This window comes from Aegilops tauschii, chromosome 7 (genome assembly GCF_002575655.3).
Source record: "Aegilops tauschii subsp. strangulata cultivar AL8/78 chromosome 7, Aet v6.0, whole genome shotgun sequence".
Taxonomy (NCBI): Eukaryota; Viridiplantae; Streptophyta; class Magnoliopsida; order Poales; family Poaceae; genus Aegilops; species Aegilops tauschii.
In genome coordinates, this window is record NC_053041.3 from 199640706 (window position 1) to 199658059 (window position 17354).

Genomic DNA, 17354 nt, shown 5'->3' on the forward strand with positions numbered 1-17354 from the left:
TGAAACACAAACCCGAGTAAGAGGGATTGTTGCGTATGGGAATAAAGAGGACTTGATGCTTTAATGCTATGGTTGGGTTTTACCTTAATGATCTTTAGTAGTTGCGGATGCTTGCTAGAGTTCCAATCATAAGTGCATATAATCCAAGTAGAGAAAGTATGTTAGCTTATGCCTCTCCCTCATATGAAACTGCAATAGTGATTACCGGTCTTGTTAACAATTGCCTAGGAAAATTCCGCACACCGATCCACCATTATTCCACACTCGCTATTTATAATATTTAGTAATATATTCTAACTTTATGATAACAGCACCTACTTTTATATTTTAGCTCTCCGATATCATACAAAGTTATCCTCTTCATACCCACAACGTAGTTTTATTTCTCGTTGCTAGTTGGAAGCAAACGTTCGGTGTACGTAGAGTCGTATCAGTGGCAGATAGGGCTTGAGAGAATATTGATCTTACCTTTAGCTCCTTGTGGGTTCGACACTCCATACTTATCACTTCCACCTTTGGAAATTGCTACGATGATTCCTTGCACTTGGGGATTATCAAGCTCTTTTCTGGCGCCGTTGCCGGGGAGCAATAGCGTGGGGTTGATATTCTCGTGTGTGCTTGTTTGCTTTCTTCACTAAGTAGATTTTGTTTTTTCCTTTTTGTTTCTGTTTAGTTTTGGGTGAAACATACAATTTTTTTTAAAGATTGAAAATACAAAAAAATTTACTTGCCTTTCATGCCTAAAAAAAAGTTTTTCAAAAAGAGAAGTGATTGGAAAGTTATGCATTGAAGAAGTGAGGTCGACCTTGAGCACTTGTGTTCATGCTCACGGAAATAATATAGAATTTTTCATGGAAGTTTCTCTGTAAATAATTATCCCCTTGTATATATTCATTGCATTATAAAAATAGTGTGCCAAGCTTTGGTTTTAGGATGATTAGATTGCTTGTTTACTTTGTGCAGAACAAAAACAGAAACTTTGGCTGTAGTGCGTGAATTTACATTTTTTGCTGGAAAGTCAAATGGGTCTGAAACATTTTGCACATTACTTCTGTACAAATTTTTCAAATTTTCAAATTTAGTTCATAATTTTAGGAGTTACAGAAGTTTGCTAAACTTCCAGATTACTACAGACTGTCCTGTTTAAGACAGATTCTGTTTTTGATGCATTGCTTGCTTGTTTTGATGAAACTATCGATTCCTATCAGTGGATTAAGCCATGTAAAAGTTATATTAAATTAGATTTAATGCAAAAATAAAATATGAATTGGTTTTAAACAGTACTTATAGTAGTGATTTGCTTTGTTATACTAACGGATCTCACAAAGTTTTTGTTAAGTTTTTGTGGATGAAGTGTTCGAAGAACGAGGAGTTACCGATGTGAGAAGAATGAAGAGAGGAAAAAGTTCAAGCTTGGGGATGCCCAAGGCATCCCAAGTAAATATTTCAAAGGATACTCAAGCATCTAAGCTTGGGGATGCCCCGGTTGGCATCTCATCTTTCTTCTTCCAACAATTATCGGTATACCTCGGTTTTTGTTTTGTTCACATGATTTGTGTCCTTTGTGTTTTTGTTTTTCCTTCAAGAGCCATGCTAGCATGAGATATCCGTTCATTGATTTATAGAATACCTCATGTGCTTCACTTATATCTTTTAAGAATGATCTTATAGAATTGCTCTTTGCGCTTCACTTAAATCTTTTGAGTATGGTTTTATAGAATGCTTCGTGCGCTTCACTTATACATTTTGAGCTTGGTTAGCTGTAGAATGCTCCATGAACTTCACTTATATCTTTTTGAAGTATGAATAATACTATCATTTAAAGTGGGTTTGGAAGAGTGTCAACTTTAGGAATTAGTGATCCCACTATTTTGGAGGGTGTTGAATCTTAGTGTGATATTTATGAAAGTGGATTTGGAAGAGTGTCAACTTTAGCTAGTAATGATTCCGCTATTTCGGAAGTGGTTCCAATGGAGTATGAGAACAAAATTACTATCCATGATGCTACTGAAAATTATTATGAGGGAGGAATACATGCTTGTAGGAGTTGCAATAATATCAAGTTTCCTCTCTTTGTGCTTAAAGTTTTGAAGTTATACTTGTTTTGCCTTCCTATGCTAGTTGATTGTTGTTCTTATAAATTGTGTGCTCAAAAAATCCCTAGGCATAGGAAGTAGGTTATATTTAAATGTGCTAGTCATATTCTTCAAGATGCTCTCTTTGTGCTTCAATTCCTATCTTTTACATGAGCATCATTGAAATCATCATGCCTAGCTAAAAGGCTTTAAAGAAAAGCGCTTGATGAGAGACAACCCAATATTTACCCTTACTATTTTTGTGTGTTTACATGATTAAGATACTGTAGTAATCATGTTTTATAGCTTTTGTTTCAATAAAGTGCCAAGTAAGACCTTTGGGAAGACTTGGGAGAAAGTTAATGTGATCTTGCTGTAAAAAACAGAAACTTTGCGCTCACGAGATTAGCTGTCATTTTTTACATAAGAGTGATTTTGAGTTGATTCTTTTTGCAGAAGATTAATAGACCAATTCCTCACGTCCACCAATTTATTTTCTAATTTTTGGAGTAGCAGAAATATGGTTTATGTTCAGATCATTACAGACTGTTCTGTTTCTGACAGATTCTGTTTTCATTTCATAGTTTGCTTGTTTTCTAGTTTCTATGGCTTATATTTCTCAATATAAATTGTAGAAATGATATGGTACAGTAGGAATTGTGTGAGAACAATTATGAACCTTGTCTTTGACAGTACCAAAGTGAATGGTTTGCTCTTTATCATACTAACCTATCTCACGAAGTTACGTTAAGTTTTGTGTGATTGAAGTTTTCAAGCTTTGGGTGAGATACCGATATGAGGAGAATAAGGAGTGGAAAGACCCTAAGCTTGGGGATGCCCAAGGCACCCCAAGGTAATATTCAAGGAAGATTCAAGCACCTAAGCTTGGGGATGCCCCGGAAGGCATCCCCTCTTTCGTCTTCAAAACTATCGGTATACCTTACTCGGAGCTATATTTTTATTCGTCACATGATATGTGTTTTGCTTGGAACGTATTTTCAATTTTACTTGCTGTTTGAATAAAATATTTGGATCTGAAATATTGAATGAAAAAGAATCCTCCCATGGCTAGTTAATTATTTGACCACTCAGTGTTCTTCACTCATATCTTTTGGAGTAGTTTGTCATTTACTCGTGTACCTCATGTATATCCTATGAGTAAATGGTTGAATAAATTGAATGTCATAAACCTGAATTTATATATGTTTCATATGCTTATAGCATGGGGAGTAATGACTTCACACATAATAGGTATAGGTAGTAAACTTATTGAAAGTTAGCAAACGTAGAATTGGTCACTTGAACAATTCATGAAAGAATATTGAAGGAAGAGAGGTTTCACATATAAATATACTATCTTGGACGTCTTTTATGATTGGGAGCACTCATTAAAATATGACATGCTAAAGAGTTGATGTTGGACAAGGAAGACAACGTAATTGGTTATGTTTTCTTATATCTGACATAAAGTATATTGTCATGGATCATCCAACATGTTGAGCTTGCCTTTCCCCCTCATGCTAGCCAAATTCTTTGCACCAAGTAGAGATACTACTTGTGCTTCCAAATACCCTTAAAACCAGTTTGCCATGAGAGTCCACCATATCTACCTATGGATTGAGTAAGATCCTCCAAGTAAGTTGTCATCAGTGCAAGCAATAAAAATTGCTCTCTAAATATGTATGATTGATTGGTGTGGAGGAAATAAGCTTTATACGATCTTGTGATGTGGAAGAAATAAAAGCGACGGACTGCATAATAAAGGTTCATATCACAAGTGGCAATATAAAGTGATGTTCTTTCGCATTAAGATTTTGTGCATCCAACCCTGAAAGCGCATGGCAACCTCTGCTTCCCTCTGCGAAGGGCCTATCTTTTATTATTATCTTCTACAGCATGAGCTATTATTGTTGACATTACCCTTGAGGTAAAAGGTTGGGAGGCGAAACTATAAGCCCCTATCTTTCTCTGTGTCCCATTAAAACTCCATAACCACAAGTATTGCATGAGTGTTAGCAATTGTGAAAGACTAAATGATAGTTGATTATGTGGAGTTTGCTAAATCAAAGCTCTGACATAGACTCTTCCTGAAAATAAGATGAATTGTAATTGTTTGATGACTGATAACACGGTTTGTTAGTTTTCAAGAAAGTTTATGATCTATACTTTAACATGTGAATAGCTTGTTACTTTATCATGAGAAGTTTTATGAGATGACCCACTGTTATGACATGTAATGATGCTAGAAAAAAGTGATTGGAATTATCATTGATCAAACTTAAGCACTTGCTAGCATTCACACTTCATAAATTATTTCTTTTATCATTTACCTACTCGAGGACGAGCAGGAATTAAGCGTGGGGATGCTGATACGTCTCCAACGTATCTATAATTTATGAAGTATTCATGCTATTATACTATCCTTCTAGGATGTTTTATATGCATTTATATGATATTTTATATAATTTTTGGGACTAACCTATTAACCTAGAGCCCAGTGCCAGTTTCTGTTTTATCCTTGTTTTAGAGTATCGCAGAAAAGGAAAACTAAACGGAGTCCAATTGACGTGCCACTTGACGGAGATCATTTTTGGACCAGAAGAAGCCCACGGAGTACCAGAAGCAGGCCAGAAGAGTCCCGGGCTGCCCACGAGGGTGGGGGGCGCGCCCACCTGCCTCGTGGACAGCCCGGAAACCCCCCTGACGTGAAATCAACGCAAAACTCTTCTATATATACCCAAACTTCCAGAAAGAAACCTAGATCGGAAGTTCCGCCGCCGCAAGCCTCTGTAGCCACGAGAAGTCAATCTAGGCCCTCTCCGGCACCCTGCCGGAGGGGGGCATCATCACCGGTGGCCATGGAGGAGTATCCCGGAGGGTCCATCATCACCATGAAGGCCAAGGACCAGAGGGTGGAGGCCATGGAGGAGGAAGCACAAGGGGGAGAACCTCTCCTCCTCTCTTCCGGTGGCGCCGGAGTGCCATCGGGAGGGGAATCATCGCCACGGTGATCGTCTTCATCAACATCACCATCATCATCACCATCCTCATCTCTTTTACGCGGTCCACTCTCCCGCACCCCGCTGTAATCCCTACTTGAACATGGTGCTTTATGCCACATATTATGATCCAATGATGTGTTGCCATCCTATGATGTTTTGAGTAGATATCTTTTGTCTTTGGGTTGATTGACGATCTAGATTGGTATGAGTTGTATGTTTTATTTTGGTGCTGTCCTATGGTGCCCTCCGTATCGCGCAAGCGTGAGGGACTCCCGCTGTAGGGTGTTGCAATACGTTCACGATTCACTTATAGTGGGTTGGTGAGTGACTGAAACACAAACCCAAGTAAGAGGGATTGTTGCGCATGGGAATAAAGAGGACTTGATGCTTTAATGCTATGGTTGGGTTTACCTTAATGATCTTTAGTAGTTGCGGATGCTTGCTAGAGTTCCAATCATAAGTGCATATAATCCAAGTAGAGAAAGTATGTTAGCTTATGCCTCTCCCTCATATGAAACTGCAATAGTGATTACCGGTCTTGTTAACAATTGCCTAGGACAATTCCGCACACCGATCCACCATTATTCCACACTCGCTATTTATAATATTTAGTAATATATTCTAACTTTATGATAACATCACCTACTTTTATATTTTAGCTCTCCGATATCATACAAAGTTATCCTCTTCATACCCACAACGTAGTTTTATTTCTCGTTGCTAGTTGGAAGCAAACGTTCGGTGTACATAGAGTCGTATCAGTGGCAGATAGGGCTTGAGAGAATATTGATCTTACCTTTAGCTCCTTGTGGGTTCGACACTCCATACTTATCACTTCCACCTTTGGAAATTGCTACGATGATTCCTTGCACTTGGGGATTATCACTGAGTTCGCCATGAAGGACTTGGGTCCTCTGCACTACTTCCTCGGTGTTGAGGTGGTGCGCCGTCCGGATGGCTTCTTTCTTCATCAGCGAAAGTACGCTCATGAGCTCCTGGAGCGCGCTGGCATGCTTAACTGCAAGCCCGCCGCCACGCCTGTTGATACGAAGGCCAAGCTCTCTGCCACGGATGGTTCCCCTGCTTCGGATGCTGCTTTCTATCGGTCTATTGTTTGTGCTCTCCAGTACCTCACTTTGACTTAGCCAGAGATCCAGTATGCAGTGCAGCAGGTGTGTCTTCATATGCATGCTCCTCGGGATGTTCACTGGGCCGCTGTCAAGCAGATTCTCTGCTATGTTTGTGGCACTATGGATCTTGGAGTCACGCTTCACGCCTCCACCGACACCGCCCTCATAGCCTACTCCGATGCAGACTGGGCGGGCTGCCCTGACACCCGTCGCTCCACCTCGGGCTACTGTGTCTACCTTGGACCCTCCCTTATCTCGTGGTCGTCCAAGCGGCAGCCTACGGTCTCTCGCTCCAGTGCTGAGGCTGAGTATCGTGCGGTGGCCAATGCCGTCGCCGAGTGTTCCTGGCTTCGTCAGCTGCTTCAGGAGCTGTCTTGCCCTGTTGACCGTGCCACGGTGGTCTACTGCGACAACGTCTCGGCCGTCTACCTCTCCGCTAACCCGGTGCATCATCGACGGACCAAGCATATTGAGTTGGATATTCATTTTGTTCGGGAACAGGTGGCTCTTGGCCATATTCGTGTTTTACACGTTCCTACTTCCCAACAATTTGCAGATATCATGACCAAGGGTTTGCCCACGACGTCATTTGAGGAGTTCCGGTCCAGTCTTTGCGTCAGCAGCGGTGCCGCTTCGACTGCGGGGGGTGTTGAGTATGATATTTGTGCATGTATATTGTCTTTTGTACATTTGGCCCACCTCTCTAGTTTGTTGTATAGATTGAGGTAGAGGCCCCACCTTGTACTTATATATACCGTGCACATTGCACCGAATCAATACGACGTGCAATTCATACATCTTCAGAGAGGAAGCAGTCGAATCCCCAAACCTAGCCGAACCAGGTCGGAGAAGGAGAGGCCCGACCCCCCGCACGCATCAGCGCCATGGGCCACCACCGCGCAGTCGGCGACGCCACCACCCGCGTATAGGAGCCACCGCCCGCACACGCCGGAGCCCCGCGCCTGCCACCACCTGCCAAGGCCCGCCGCCGCGCGCCCCGCCACCACGCGTCGAGGCCAGCCGCCTCGCGCCGTACTGCGAGCGCCGCCGGACACTGCCGCCTGTCGCCTAGATCCGCCGCTCGCGGAGGAAGGGAAGCCGGGAGAGGGACCCCCCTCCCCCCGCCGCCGTCTGCCATGCGGGTTTCACCCGGCAGCGTCACCCGGCGGTGGCGCGGGGAGTGGAGGAGGAGAGGGGGCGCCGCTGCCTAGGGATCCAGAGCCCCCGAGTCGCCCAGGGCGGGGGCGAGACGAGGGGAATCCTCTCCGAATTTGTTTTTTTTGCCACGAGCTCTTCAAATGTCCGAACACCATGTAATTTTGGTCGAACCTCACGCATTTGAGTATCTTGGTTGACAGATTTTTTTTTCTAGTATTTGTTTCGAATTTAGTGTTTGGCCTAGGCTCAGAATTGAATATTCAAATAGTTGGTTCATTTTGATCTGGTGACTTCTCTGTTGTAATACGGTGAAGGTGTTATGTTGAATAAACTAGCATGAAACAGCCGTCCATGGAAGATGAAACAAATACAGAACCTGTTTGAAGTCGATGGGTGGAATAAATGAGAATGGCCACGCGGAGTGATACGTACCAGCACGCTGAATCCGGTGACAGCGGCGAAGGAGCTGGCCAAGTGGCCATGGAGGCGCCGGCGAGGGGCAGCTCGCCGAGGTGGCCTACGAACATGACGGAGATCATCTGGATCAGGTTCTGCATCAGGCCTCGGACGATGAGCGGCCCGGCCAGCCACAACTGCCTCTTCACCTCGTCGCCCACCGCCAAGCTCTCGTCCCCTCCGATCTCCTCGCACACCGAGCTGCTCGGGAGCAGTGTTGCCTCCTCCATGTCCATGTTGTACTCCGGCCGGCCGGCGCGGGCTCCTCCCCACACCCTTGTTCTTTGTGTATGATTGCGTATGAGTGTGACGGGAAGAGTGAAAGGATCCAATCGCGTCCAGACTTCAGAGTATGTAGACGCGCAACACAGTTCTGGCAAATACTCTCCAGCCAGCGCCATAAATATGAAAGAGAAATACGAAGAGTACTTAATACGAGTAGGTATACAAGACCCCATCGGCCATGATAGTATCATTGCGGCAGCATATGCAGCACATCCATTAAAGCATGGTTAATAATATAGCCAGCTGATGGCTATATAAGGAACCGTCATGTTATCTATAGCTATCATCTATAAGCACCCATACAATAATGTGGGCTATAGATTGGTTGTTACATTGGTACTTTTTTCATCTCCTCTCTATCTCTTTTTTCACATTTCTTGTATTTTGGCCTGCCCATCTCCCATAGCCGGCTGTCCATTAAGCAGTGGGAGCCCCTCTATGATAAGGTAGCGGGTAGAGTAAGCCCTTGGCGTGGGAGGTTTATGGGTCAGTTTGGTTTGCGTCCTGGTGATTGTTAGCCTGGCCTGGAGTCTGCCTGGAGTTCGCTGGTAAGCGTTTGGTTCGTGTCCTGAAAAAGTAGGTAGGAGCCTGGCCTAGATAACCAGGCATCTTCATTAGCCTGCCAGGCGTCCCATTTTCAACGCCTAGGCACAGGCTAATAGCTGCATGGATCCTAATGCTAGAATGGAGACATGTGCCAGTCAATAGCAGTCTTTCTTTAGTTCTTATGCTATATTCTATTCCTTAGTACTAGTACACCAGGCCAGGCACAAAGCAAACACGTTTCTGTCTGGCTGGCCTGACCAGACAAAAATTTTCAGCTCCGCGCTTCCACCCAGGTGCCACTATCTCCCAGGCACAAGGGCCAGGACAAGAACCAAACTGACCCCATGTCTTCCGCGGCCAGGCTCATTCTGACTAACTCTAGCTTATCTTCCCTTCCAATCTTCACCATGTGAATGTTTCTGTTAGCGGACGGGGTTCACGTTAAACTTGACACGCCGCGATCTCAGTTCTTCTGGGAAGGTATGGGCATTAAGCGGAAGTACCACCTTGTCAAATGGGCCGCGGTTTGCCGGCCAAAAAAATTTGGGGGCTTGGGCATCTTGAATTCCAAATTCATGAATGTCGCTCTCTTATCCCGCTGGTGGTGAAGGTTGGCCCAAAACAAGTCAGGTCTCTGGGCTGATCTGCTTAAGGTGAAATATTTCCCTCACGGCAACGTTTTCTCCGCAAAACGGTCGGGCTCCTCATTCTGGAACGGGATCCAGGCTGTGCGACCCGCCTTCTCCCTAGGGGCAAAGTTTCAAGTCAAGGATGGTTAGTCAGCTAGATTCTGGCTGGACTCCTGGCTTGGCTCTCTTCTCCTCTTTGCCAGAGCCACCCGGCAATTTTTCAAGTTACCTCTAACACGGAGTTGATGGTTGGAGATACTCTTCGGACCTCTCCGCCTTCGGTTAGCTTCCTAAGAACTATGCTCTCGAACGAGGAGACTGAATGGAACGCGGTGAAGGCCTTGATTGGCCAACGCACAACCAGTCCGGGTGCTGACGAGGTCTCCTGGAAGCTTTCTTCTTCGGGTTTGTTCTCGGTTAAGTCGTTGTATAGCAAAGTAACTTAGGGCGCTTTGTTGGACATCGCTCGGGGGCTATGGAAGGCCGGTCTCCCGCTGAAGATAAAAATCTTCCTATGGCAGATGTTCCAGAACCGCTTACCAACGGCGGATAACGTTGCGAAATGTAACGGACCTTCCGACGGGTCGTGTGTGGTGTGCGGAACCATCGAAGATACAAACCACACCTTCTTTCGTTGTCACTTAGCCAGGTTTTCCTGGAGCGCAGTTAGAGCCGCTTTTTGGCAAAACTAGAACCCTTCGTCGGGTGCCTATCTTTTACAAAATTATTCGTACGCAAAAGGGGGCTAGTGCAAGGATTGTTTGGCGTTGCGTAGGGGCGCTGCTTTGGTCCTTATGGAATGTGCGTAATAAGATGACAATTGATAAGAAATTCCCTTCTCACCCAGCTGATGTCCTGTTCAAATGTCACTTATTTTTGCAGACCTGGACACCGTTGGGGAAACCGCGTGATGAGAAGCGCATGATCGAGACGATGACGAGGATTCGCAACATTCAGATGGAAGCGCGCCAAGTAGCTGCTCAAGATTAATATCATTTTGCATCTCGTTCCCTTACGTATGCTTATCGATGACTTATGTTATTCCAGCCTGTGTGCTGATGTTGGTGGACCTCGTTTTATTTTGGCTGGTTCTGTAATGCTTAAGCTAGATTGCCGTGGTACATGTTTTCAGACTTTATGAATGCTGCCTTGTTGCCTTTATTAATTTAAAGCCGGACGTCTTTGGCGTCTTCGTTCCAAAAAATATATTTTATTGTATTTACATAGGAATGCGTATATAGCTAGGCTTTTGTAGGAGAGCCCACTCCCCTTACTTTTTCACATCCCTCTCTTCCACATAGGCAAAAATGCCATATAAGTAGGCTATAAGCCCACTATTGTACTTGCTCTAATTAGCCTGGTATACGTAACATTGAGAAATGAATGATATTTGTTCTTCCGACCATGGCTTTTAATGGCTGGTCCTCGCTCCCCACTGACCTCGTGCGCCCGCATCGCCTTCCGCTGTCCACTCATGTCTTTTAAAAGAGCATAGACATGAGGAAAAATATCGAAGTATAATGTCCGACCCTCTATCACAATTCGGCTTGATGGGTGAACTGTTTAGGTGCATACAATTTACAACCATGAGGTTTAGGGTCAAAACCCAGTCAAAAACCATGAGGTTTAGGGTCAAAACCCAATGAACGCACTAAATTTTTGGTTACATTGTCTAGGGCATGAAACTTAACAGTATTATGACGAGTTGTATACATCATGCAATGCAATACTAGAAAATTAATGTTGTAAATTTGAATTTGAAATATGTATGGTTGATTTTGATGTCTTTAAGATCAACTATAGCAGAGTCGTCATATCGGTCCGATCGTTATAATAACTGTCATTATGACATTTTTTGTTGAAAAAGTCACTCTAGTAGAGTCATCATATCACCCTTCACCACCATAAATTTTAGAAAGGCGCTTTAAATCCAGCCCCGTGAGCCTCCATATAAGGAGGTTGGGTGACCCCCTCAAAAAGAAAATGAAGGTTCGGCAAGGTGATATAGCGAGCCCTTGATCCATCCAAAAATTGCTGTCACAGACATTACATCACATGCGCTCCCTTCCACCGCCATCCACATCCCCACGCCACTTTCATTTGGTGCCACCTCTGCCGCCCGGACCGCCGAGATTTGGCCTTGTGATTGCCTCATCTAAGCCATTCCCGAACATACCACGCTTCGTTGTAGCCATGCCCCTTCTTCCCGTCGTCCGGCCGTGCCACCCCATCCACCGTGCCACCTCAAGGTGTTCGACGACTTGGCTGGAGGTTGATTATTCCAGTATTTTCTTGTAGATTTAACTTAGCAGCTCATATATTCATGTAGGTGACATAGGATTCACATTATGTGTAGATGGATTTGATGGAGGAGCTAATTTTTTGATTATTCGTCATCATATTCGAGCAACGAGCCATAGAGTAAAATAATGGGTGCCGAAGAAGACAAGGTAATATTGACGGTTGCTAAATGCATAGAATCAACTGAAACGAAGAGGACGCGTCCAGGTCGCAGGTTGGTCGTCTGGCATTTCAGTGATACATAATCGAAGGCCACGAGCCGACCAGCGGCTCATGCACGACTACATTTCACCGGGTTGTACCTTCGCACCGTACGTGTTTTGGTAACGCTTTGGCATGACCGAACGGTTTGTTCCATTGAATTGCCGACGACGTGGAAACTACCGAACCTTTGTTCCATCAATGGAGAAATTCAAAGTGCTGCAAGCAAGGTTTTCAATTATCTGAGGGCTTGCTCATTTTTGGAATAAGAATGTCTTGGCAAATATCATGAAATGTGTGATGATACATAACATGATCATAGAATATGAGAGGGTATGCCAGGACCCATTATCTATGAAGATATTGGCACAATCGTCATGCCTTGCAAGCACAATGGCTGCATCCAAGCATTTCTTGAGGTGTACCGAAGATTGAAGGTCGGGCTTCCATTATAAGCTGAAGGAGAATCTCATTGAGCAACATTAACAACTAGCTGGGATGTGTTTACATTGCTATAAATTAATTTATTTTACTTGGCCAATTTATTTGATCAAATTACTTGTTGTATTCAAATTAATGATTTATAACCAAAAAAATTATGCATTACTAAATTGTTGTAAATAGACTAAAAAGGAAGAAAACAGAAGAACAAATGGAGCCACATGTGGCACTTTGATTTGCGCAGAACCTCCAGAACCTCCAAAACATATTGAGCACACTCCATTATGGAGGCAATCAATATTGCGACTGTCCTAAAGTTCTCTAACTTGTTTAGAAACAGACATGATAACTTTTTACTAAGATCTAAAGTATGACTGTGAAGCTGAGATCAAAATAGAAGCAATGGGAAATTATAATCAAATACCTCATCCTTGCAATTTGGTGATGCTCCCGTATTTTGTTTCTCTATATTTGTACTTGTCCTTGCATTTTGTTGGGGTAGATAGTCAGATATAGTGGGGGCTGTCCCAATGTGTATTTTCTGACAACACACTCGCTACATACACATCGTGGGAGGGATTCCATCCAATTTTTCCGCAGGAGGAAAATATAGTCGAACATAAAACACACAACCATTCCCCAATTTGAGACCTCCTTTGATTTATATGAATTTTGTAGGAATAGTAAAGGATAGAATTTTTGTAGACAATTTTACTTTGGAACCATTTGATTTGTAGGAATAGAATCATATTCCTTTATAGGATAGAAATCAATCCTTTCTATTTCATAGGAAAAAGCATAGGTCGAATGAATTTTTTTTCCTATCCTATGAATCAAATGACATCTCTTCTAGGTATTTGAGATACATGTTATCTCACTTCTGAGCCTTGAGCTGTCTACTAAGGTCCTTTGATTCAAGGGATTTCCACATGACTGTGACCCTATCAATTTTCTCCTCTAGCGGGTACTTGATTTGAAGGAACGCAATTCCTAGGAATTATTCCTATGAAACTTTCCGTAGTCTATTCCATATTTTTTTCTCCATGAGGTCTGATCTATTTGAAAGAATCGCACAATTTTCCTACATTGTCATAAACCACCCACTTGTTTTCCAATTTCATATCATTCTTGTTCTGTTGCGGTGGAACTCCATAGGATTCAAGTGAGCAGGGCACAAACTAGGGAAGGTTACTGCAGATCAAAGGACTCCGGGCCTATGAATCAAAGGAGCACTAACCCCGGATAATCAATTCTCGAATATGTTCAAGATACACCACAAATGACACATGACAAAGGGGCTAGAGAGAAACTAATGTTGAATTGTTTCACTACTACTATTGTAATTGCACCACTCTTATATTTGTATTAAATTGAGTTACTCACTTTCGGATTCAGGGCTGCGCAGACCCAAAAAAGGTTCGAACTCTGGGGCGTGTGCGAAGAAATCAACCTCTCCAGCCAACCGACGCATCGCCCTAGAGCCTAGCTCGAGGAACAAGGAAGAAGATGGACACGTCAGTTTACCCAGGTTTGGGCCACCTTGCGGTGTAAGGCTCTACTCCTGCTTTGTGGTGGATTAGCCTCACGGGGGGCTGAGGATGAACTACTACAAGGGAAGGACAACCTCACAAGGTTAGTTCTAGTGTGAGGTGGTGAGGTGTGGATCGGATCCCTCTCCATGATGGTGGCTAACCTATATTTATAGTTGCCTCGGTCCTCTCCCCCCCCAAATGAAGGGGGGAAGGGATCCCAGATTGGCCAATTCGAAAGGGGACAAGTAGTACATCTTATCCTGACGAAAGGTGGTCTTCTCCTGCAAAGCTTCTCGTTGTGATGCTGCGGTGGGCTCGGCGATGACATCCATCCTGCCGTCCTGGCGGTCTTGGTCTTGTTGCACAGGAATGGAAACCTTTGGCTGATTCCTTGGGACCCCGCGCCTGCTCTTGCCTCCTTAGCACCAAAGAGGAAAACCTGTTCCTCTGTGCCCGCTGGCGCCCGCCTGGCCTTGGTCGTCATGGCTTGCATCACCCCAACCACATGAGGTCGGGCACTTGCATAGAAATTACCGCTCCTCGGGAGGCAGCCCGGGGAGGCCGCTCCCTCAGCAGGTCTTGACGTCGCCCGCCTCGCGAGGCTTGGCCCCTCGCGAGGGTCTTGTCTTGAAGGGGTTGTAGATGGGCTATACTAGGCCGCCGATGGAGCCACGCCATGGGCCGCAGGCAAGCAAGTCTGTGTACCCTGGTTCCCAGGATGCCGATAGTAGCCCCCGGGCCCAAGGCGCGCTCGGACTTGGCTTCGAGGCAAAGCCAAAGGGCAAGGGCGAAGCGCCGCGGGACCCAATCGCCTGCAGACCAGGTGGACGCGTGCCGCTTGATGGGACATGGGCGTCTCCACTTCCCCATGCCACCTTGGCAACTGCCCGACTTGAAAACTGCCTGATACATGCAGAAAAGTCATCATGGCTCGGAGCGTGAGTGGCCGGCAGTTGGCCTTCCTCCGACTATAAATGGGGCGAGGGGCGGAGCCCCCAGCCCATCTTCATCTTCTCGCTGCTTGCTCCTCCTTATCCCTCTTCTTCGTTCCGCCATCTCGCCAGAGCGTCTATTGCACCAGTGAGGAGGTTCTCTGCCGCTGAGAAATGAAAGGCTCCCCAGGAAGGTCCGGGCTCGCCACTGCCCAAGAGAGGCCGCGGTCGCCCCCAGAAGTACGCCGCGACGCCAGGGATGGCTCCTCGGGGGCGGGGGCGCGCCCCTTCAAAGCCTGGCGCTGCCTCCGACATCCGTGGAGGTGCCTCTTCCCACGGCGGAAGTCTCCGCGGCCGGGGCGGCCACGATGACGGGGGGAGGCATGTGGCAGCCGTCCGGTTGCCGCGTCCACACTCCCACTCGGCCAACGCGTCCCCGGAGTTCGTGGTGTGGACGGAGAGGCCCGCAGGCGTCTGGTTCCAGCTCATGCGCTTCTTCGCAGGTGCGCTGCCGGCCGGGGGACCCGGTGGCCTCTGGCTGTAGGCCGACGACTGCTACAGCAACGCCTAATGGGTGGAGGCTGAGGTCACCTTCGTCGGAAACGTGTTCCTGAACCGTGGGTGGCAGCCGTTTGCCCGCGCACGCGACCTTCGTGGGAGGTGCACCCTCCACTTCAGGTACGACAGCGTCGCAACCCTCTACGTCAGGGTCTTCGGGGAAGATGGCCGGCGACTAGGGTGCTGCCCGAAGAGCGACAACGATGATGACGACGACGACGACGGCCAGAGGGACGGCACCATCGCTGGCGGTGACCTTGCCCTTGGTGACGGGCGCGCCACCTCCAGCAGCGGCGGCTCCTCTTCTAGGGAGAGCACGAGCGACGGCGACTACGATGAGCCGCCATGCCGCTGGGCTCAGACCAGGGAGGGTGACAAGCCACCTCACCGCCGCGCCCTGTGAGGAGGAGGAGGACTCCGACTGAGCGCAGGCATTGCTGGAGCCGGGTCTCGGGAGCCGCTGTAGTCGCGCGGCCGGCTGCTTTTGTTTCTTTCTTTCTCCTGCATCCGAAAAGTAGAAGGCCCTGTCGGGGCATGTAATGAACCATGGCGCTTGCGCCATTATGTTATTGCTTTTATATTGCATCGTGGTATCCGTGTTGTTGCTGATTGTGATTGGGATGACTTGGCTTAATGTGCTTGCGGTAGACTCCCGTGCTGCGAGAGCGTGCCTCTCTAGGGCTTCAATTTCTTGCATGCCCCTTACTTCGGGAAAGTTCTCCAAGGGTTTCCTTCTTCAAGATTCGAAAGTCGTCGAGCCTCGGGAAGTACCCTGTGGCTGCAGGCTTAGAAAACCTCCGGAGGTGCCACGCCTCGCACGAGCCCCCGAGCGTGGGCTGGTCACCGCTGGTATGTCATGTCGCGATGCCCGGAGGCACGGACTCAAGAGGGCGTGTGTGCCCATAAGCTCGTTAGAGAGCGTCATGCGAGGATTAAGACACCAAAGGCTGGGGTACCGAGGTGCTAGATGTTTCAGCTATTCTGGATGGGGACCCCGTCCTGCGTCTCCAGGCGTGCGGCGCCGGGCCTGGAGACATGGGCGATCCTGAACAGGCCCTCCCACGTAGGCAAGAGCTTGTGAAGCCCCTCCCTGGAGACCACCCACCTTAGGACGAGGTCACCCACCTCGAGGGTCCTGGAGCGGACGCTACGGCAGTGATACGGCCGCAGCGCCTGCTGGTACCTCGCGACACGGAGCGAGGCTGGGTGGCGGCCCTCCTCCCCCAGCACGAGGTCCATCCCCCGCGAGGCGTCCTGGCATGCCTCGTCAAACGCCAAGACCCGCGGAGATCGATGTTTAACCTCATGAGGGAGGACCGCCTCAGCCCCGTAGATGAGGAAGAATGGGGTCTCGCCCATGGGCTTGGTTGCGGTGGTGCGGATGGACCATAGCACGGACTGGAGCTCATCGAGCCAGCCCCTGCCGCAGGCCTCGAGTTTCTTCCGCATTGGCGCGCTCGGCTTGGCCGTTGCTCTGTGGGTGTGCCACCGAAGCGTGGCATATCTGCGTTCCAAGGTTAGCACAATATGTTTCGAAAAGGTTGTTCGTGAACTGAGAGCCATTGTCATTGATGATACGGCTGGGGACCCCAAAGTGGCTCACAAGGCCCTTGACGAACTTGACGGCCGAGCCAGCTGGGGTGGTGCGAACGGGCTCCACCTCCGCCCACTTGGTCAACTTGTCGATGGCGATGTAGAGGTAGCGTAGCCCCCGACTGCTCGGGGAAACGGGCCCGGATATCCAACCCCCAGACCGCGAACGGCCATGAGAGTGGGATGGTCTGGAGGCCCTGAGCGGGCTGGTGGATCTGTTTTGCATGGAACTGGCATGCCTCGCAGGATCTCACCAGCTCGGTGGCGTCGTTGAGCGCCGTGGGCCATTAGAACCCGTTGCGGAACGCCTCGCCCACGAGGGTGCGTGATAACCCACAAGTATAGGGGATCATTTGTAGCCTTCTTCGATAAATAAGATTGTCGAACCCAACGAGGAGCTAAAGGCAGAACAAATATTCCCTCAAGTTCTATCGACCACCGATACAACTCTACGCACACTTGACATTTGCCATACCTAAAACAAGTATGAAACTATTTGGCAAGAATAAAACTAC

General features: G+C 47.1%; 1 protein-coding gene across 1 annotated transcript; it reads right to left on the reverse strand.

Moving 5' to 3' along the window:
• Positions 1-16218: 16218 nt before the first annotated feature.
• LOC141027032 (uncharacterized) lies at positions 16219-16605 on the reverse strand. Its single transcript, XM_073503945.1, has one exon. The coding sequence runs from the start codon at positions 16603-16605 to the stop codon at positions 16219-16221; it is 387 nt and encodes a 128-aa protein (XP_073360046.1).
• Between the last annotated feature and the right edge of the window lie 749 nt (positions 16606-17354).

Coding starts and splice junctions, on each gene's coding strand:
- LOC141027032 (XM_073503945.1), bottom strand. CDS start 16,605: ATGGGCGAGACCCCATTCTTCCTCATCTACGGGGCTGAGGCGGTCCTC.